The sequence below is a fragment of the Oxyura jamaicensis genome, chromosome 1, assembly GCF_011077185.1.
Source record: "Oxyura jamaicensis isolate SHBP4307 breed ruddy duck chromosome 1, BPBGC_Ojam_1.0, whole genome shotgun sequence".
NCBI classification, from domain to species: Eukaryota; Metazoa; Chordata; class Aves; order Anseriformes; family Anatidae; genus Oxyura; species Oxyura jamaicensis.
Window position 1 is genome coordinate 121,928,315 of NC_048893.1, and position 6,000 is coordinate 121,934,314.

Below are 6,000 nucleotides of genomic sequence, written 5' to 3' on the forward strand. Positions count from 1 at the left end.
TTAAAATCTAAAAATTGTTCAAAACACAAGTCATCAACTGAGGGACAACAACTACTGCTCAAACATATGCTGGCAGCTACGTGTGCATTTACTTTTCCATCTACCTTACTGGTAGCTACAGATAATTACTAGCTAAGATTTTTATTTTCTAATCTTTCCTAACCAATGTGGTCTTAATTTTGACCAGCACCCTGGCAAATCCATCTGGATTTTTTTCACCGAGAGGAACACTGGTTCAGAGTGTGACTTTTCAGGCTGACTGCTCCTGGAGGAGACATGATGCATGGGCCGCACTAGTCCAGTATGTGAAGCATGGCCAAGGACTCCGAGATCCATTTCTCATGATAGGTATGGAGATGAAGACTTCACTCTTGCTGCTGATGTCACATTAGATCCACCGGTGTTCTTCTTCACAGAGCTACCCTTCTCCATGAAGATCCTTCAGTCCTCACAGCACCTCTCGGGGGGGACCAGGGACGTGGTGCAAGCTCGTACGAAGGGCTCCTCTGGCAGCGGTGAGATGGGTGGCCCCTACCTCACTGCAGAAAACCTCAGGAGCTGAAGGCTCACAGCCTATCAAGTTCATCAGTGACTTAGCCCCTTGTCCTCTCTCCCAGCAGGAACAAGGGGATTCTTCCATACACCCCAACTTCAGGGTTTTTTTTCAACTCACAGCTGTTGGGAAGCCCCAGCATGGTCGCTCTAGCCAACCGCGCCCCTGCAGCACTGCCTGGTCCCTGGTGGCCATGACGTATGGTGTCCCCTGAGCTCTGGTTCCTCCTCTGGAGGGGTGACATCCCCTCAAGGGAACCTGTCCCTCCCGTGCTGTGCTGAGGGAGGCAGGGCCTGAAGCGACAGCCAGGCGTCTGGGGGCTGCCGCACGCGCCTCCCCGCGGCATGCCGCTGGCCATCTCTCTTCCCTGGCTGTGCCCGGATCTCACCTGCGTATCTTAATTCTCATCTGTTTTCGCATAAGATACGTTTTAGCCCTGCAGCATTGTGCTGCTATGACAACAGGCTTGCACTTCTGCTGCTTTCACACCCTTGTTTTTCTTGTATTAGGACTCTTCCCCTCGTCTTACAGCCTTGCTCTGAAGACATGACTTCATCCTTTTTTTTTTTTTCTTTTTTTTTTTTAGCAAAATAACGCACTATTTGTTTTGCTGACAATTTCTCTAGAAGCACTGTTAGTGCTGAAGCTATGCAGAGAAGGTGAAGACTACTATATACATTGCTAGATCCACAGCTGGCTGGCTGCCTCCAGGCCTTCTGAAGTGCCCGAAGTTTTAAAATGCAGGGTTGGGTGCCTTATGCTAGTCAGAGCTGCACCAGCCCTCTGCTCTGCTACAGCCAGCACTGACTTCTACCAGCTTTGAAAACAATGGCTTCAGCGTGCCATGTTGCTACAGCAAAGCAATAAGAAATACCACAAACACAGGAACATAAATATAGCTGGTTCCTCCATGAGTTTCCTCACACGTAGAAAATAAATGAGGAAATCCGGAAGGGCTGCGGACAGAGCATGCAGGCACACACATGGGCAGACATAGTAATTAGGGAACAGAGAGAGGAAAAGAAACCCAAACAAGTATGAGGTCTGCAAAAATTTGAAGTTTGAGTGTCTTGCTTTGCAATAATCAGAAGTTATGCAGTGCTTAAATAAATGTGTGCTTATACATGAAAATTTTCGTATTTGCTTGCATGAGCAAATAGGTATTTAATCAGTGAACTAGATGCATTGATGGCCAGTTCATAGGAGAGAGGCAATGTATAAGCACTGTCTGAAAATATGTAGTTAGGACAGTTTCTTTCAAAGAAATAAGCCTTCATCTACAGATTTTTGTCTAGGCAAACTGTAAATAAAATCCCTTTTAGTAAGGCATGTCACATTTCATTCCCTTTTCATCTCTGCATCATAAGTAGAGTTACTGCGAAAAAATATTAGTACTGTGTTAATGTTACAAACACAATAATATAAGTAGAAGAGAGTCTAGCCTGCAAAGAAAGAAAGCTTTCATTAAGAAAAAAAAAGTCTATTGTAGTACAATGCAGTTAACTCGCTCTAATTATGGAGGAACAAACAGGCTCAAAATGTCTCAAATCCTGGCTAAGCCAGAATATGTTTTCAGGGCTTCAAAACATCTGGCTAGGTCCATATTTCCAGCGAGTCTGTGTGCCTTCAACCTCCCAAGTTTCTAGCTGTAAGTGGAAATATCGCAATGAACTGGCAGGGGGCTGCTCTTAGGCTATTTTTAGGCTGGATTCTAGGCTTAGATGAGCTGTACAGAATTTACACTAGCATTTGAACTTTTGCGCAATGGTCCACACCAAATATCCAAAATTATTTTTGTTTCTCCAAGCACTTCTTGGAAATACAAGCGTAAGAGCATGCTTTCTTCAGCTGAGTGTTTATACTTCCTCTCTCTCTTTCTCTTGGCAGAGTGAAACCTTGAGGAAGAAAGAAGTCCAGTGGATGCAGCTGCCCTGTGCGCAGCTGTAGAACAGGTGGAGCAGCGAGCACAATGCCACCACTGCCCTCCGGCACATCCCAGCCCCAGGAAGCATCTCTTGCATATCTGAGACTCTCTACAGGCTTATGTTGGACCATCCATTCCAGGACGTGTTTAGGTTTCTCCCCTTCCTCTCTTCTGCAGATGGCTAAGACAGTTGGAAACACAACGGATGGCAGGCACAGAAACACTGTAAGCATTTACGGGGAGTTATGAGAACTACGGATGGAGATTTACTTTTATACAAACAAAAACGGGTACTCGGCATCGCCTCCAAGCCAGAACTATGCTACCAGGCAGCCACATGCCTCCCTGCTAATTAGCAGAGAGACCTTCCGTGGAGCAGCTTGCTTGTCCAGCAAGATGCGCCGCTGCTGTGTGGGCAGCCAATGCCATGCTGGCACAGACATGCTGTGCCCCACGACTGCTCTTGCTTGGGGAGTGCTGCCTGGGGTCTGGGCCCTTCCCTAAATCTCTGCCTGGCTGGCCAGAGGGGTACGATGCAGCTGTGGTAGCTGACAGCTTCTTGGGCTGACAGCCTGTCCATTAGGAACTGCACTGAGCAAACCAGAGTATTTTGGAGAAGCCACCACAGAAGTTATTGTAATAACAAATTTATTAATTAGGATACTAGAGTGATTAACTTTTGACAGTACCACTAAGCTGCAACTGCTCAGACCCCAAAACCGTTTAAGCCTTTACCAGGGGTCGATAATGGAAGCTCACTTCTTCCTCTGCCATAGCCAGAGAAAATCTCCTTCTCTTTCCCTTCCACGCGACCAGGGTAGCAGTAATGGTGAAGGCTCGTTCCCTCCCCTCCGTGGCTGGTGAGGTAGGATATGGCCAGCAAGGGAACCTAGAGAGGGTGCTGCAAGAGCAGCTGGTGCCCACCTGGGGCTACCTTGGGTCTCCCGTCCACCTGCGAGCAGGTGGAGATGCAGCAAGAGCCCTACGGGAGGAGCCGAGGCCTCTTCTACAGCAAAAGCTCTTCCCTGGGGAGATCATCCTTCCCCTGAAGGGGAAAGGTAAGTGAACGCTGCCAGGGGGGTTCTCTGCCCTGACTGCACCCCCACGGCAGCATTCAGAGGCGTGCAGGTGGGATTACCCCCGGTCCATCAGAGGAGCAGTACTGGCTGGTTTTGGGCTGGAGGCGGGGGGCATGCTGCAGATGCCTTCGCTCCTCTCTGCCCTCCGTGCAGCTGGATACGCATAGGAAAACCTTGATGGACACCTTTTCCCTTCCTCCTTCTCTCGGTGAGTCCTGCTGACACAGAATGATGTAGCCCTGCATCACCACCAGCATAACAATACTGGGAGCCGGGAGCTCTCCCTCCTGTTTCGCCGGGTTTTGACACTGCTGGGCCATCCACGAGGTTGGACGGGCAGCTGCCTGAGCCCGGCTCTGCCCGCAAACAGAAAAACACTCAGGACAAAGGCCATAACCTGTTCTGCACAAGGCACACTGGAATTCATTAGATAAGTAAAGAGTTGGAAATAATGCATCAAATACGCCTGACAACGTCAGATTAATGGTATGAGAAAACAGTCAAATGGCAACGCTGTTCATTGTCTCACTAAATGAAAAATAATCATTTCTTGGCAAATTCTGTCTGTTAAAAATGAGGCAGCCTTAAACACCGACACAACTTTCTAAGTTATAGCTCTTCCGCCGATATGATAAATCTTATGCAGAAGTTTGCTTGTGGAGGGATTCAGAGCAACATTTATTTGTGTGTCACTGTGCTATCGATAAAACTACAGATCTCTGGAGAAAGCAGTACAGAGAAAAAAATCCATTATCATCATTGTCCTGTGACTGAGTAAACGTGCATACACTGGATGCGAATGCCATCCGCGGTACAGGAAAATGAAGGAATGAAAACCGTCTCTCTGGAGTTTTCCCGTTCACCGGTACCGTTTCTGTGCCCGCGCTCAGCCAGCCTGTGCTCGTTAGATCTGTCTGCTGATTACCGCTGGGTAACACGTTAACGGCAAGGAAAGAGAAGCGGAAAATAGCGAGTGGCTCTGTGCTACAGTCCTGCATGCGGCTACGGTGGAAATAGGAGAGAAATAAACCCACTCTAACAGTTATTTCCTTGTTTAGTAAAGAGCGGCATCTCCCCAAAGTCTCTCACAACCGGTATATACACCTTTTTTTTTTTTTTTTTTATTTTCTGTCATTTGAGGGGAGACACTCCCTGAAGCTATTAAGAAGAATTAGCGTTGGCTTTTGCACGGTCTGACAGCCTGACATTCAAGGAAAAAGGGGGAAAAAAAGCCATGCTGAGCCTCTGGGGTTTCCGTAAAGCAACAGGGAAAACGTGCCGGGCTGAGCCAGCCACACCTCTGGCTCTCTGTGCGTGTTCGGTGCCCTCTTCCTCCGCGCACCCGACCCTCTTAACACCCGTTTTTTGCATCCGTCCTCCTCGCTTCTCCTTCCCAACCCCTTCCAAACTACCCCGGCGCAAGCTGGCGCGCCAGCTCGAGCACAGGCAGGTTGCCGACATGTTACGGCACCGGTGCGGCGAGCCGTCCTGCCAGGTACTCGCACGCCCAGAGCCCTCCGAGTGACAGGGGGGGACGCCGCCGGGGGAACGGGGGTGGCCGCGGCGCTCCTCGCCTCCCCGAGCCACCCGCAGCGCCACGGGGGGCCGGGAGCGAGGAGTGGGGTGTCGGCTTCGGGCGCTTTGCCCCGGGGCACGGTGCGATGGGGAGGGATGGGAAGAAATGGGAAGGGAATGGGGAGGGATAGGAAGGGATAGGAAGGGAAGGGGATGCCCGCATGCAGCACCCCCAGAGCATCCCCGGCGCCCAAGTGCTCGGCAAGTTGGAGCGGGGCAGCGGTGCTGGCGGGCAGCACCACCCGGGGCGAGGCGAGGAGAGGCAGGAGCAGGAAAGAGGCAGCGGCCCCCGCTCCGCTCGGCTCCGAGCCGGGCCGGGCGTCCCAACTGTTGCGGGGGGCGGCTCGCAGGTGCGGGCACGGCGGGGGCCGGGGCCGGGGCGCCGGCGCGGTTACCTTGAGGATGAGATCGGTGTGGTGCTGGTCCAGCATGTTGGCCTTGCGGAAGGAGGTGATGATCACCCTGCCGTACCTCCCCGGCGTCTGCAGGTCGGAGTAGAGCCGGTGCTTGGAGCGGTTCACCGGGAAGAGGCTGTCCACCAGGTTCCTCTCGATCTTGGCCAGGCTGTGCGTGGGGGCCAGGAGGTGCTCCACGCTCTCCTCCACCTGGTAGCGGCTGAAGCTGGCGCCCAGCAGGATGGAGATGAGCACGGGCGCCGAGGCGAAGAACACCGGGTGGCTGGCGACGAAGTGGCCGAGCCGGGAGAAGGACGTCCCCAGCCCCCTGTGCAAGACCTGCCGCAACATCCTAGTGCGGAGGGCGCGCAGGAGGGCGAGCGCCGCGCCGGGGCCCCCGCGGCTCCCCCACGGCCCCCGCAAGACCATTCGTCGCCCCCGCCCCCCGGCTCATCCCCCTCCTGCTGGGCGCCA

The 6,000-nt window shown here is 52.3% G+C and overlaps 1 protein-coding gene across 1 annotated transcript in view; it reads right to left on the reverse strand.

The window, feature by feature from the left end:
• Positions 1 to 6,000, reverse strand: part of PTCHD1 (patched domain containing 1) — a 30,933-nt gene that overhangs the window by 24,495 nt on the left and 438 nt on the right. Inside the window, exon 2 of the mRNA XM_035333684.1 lies at positions 5,527 to 5,955. Coding sequence (XP_035189575.1) covers positions 5,527 to 5,955 — 429 coding nt within the window. The remainder of the gene's footprint in view (positions 1 to 5,526; positions 5,956 to 6,000) is intronic.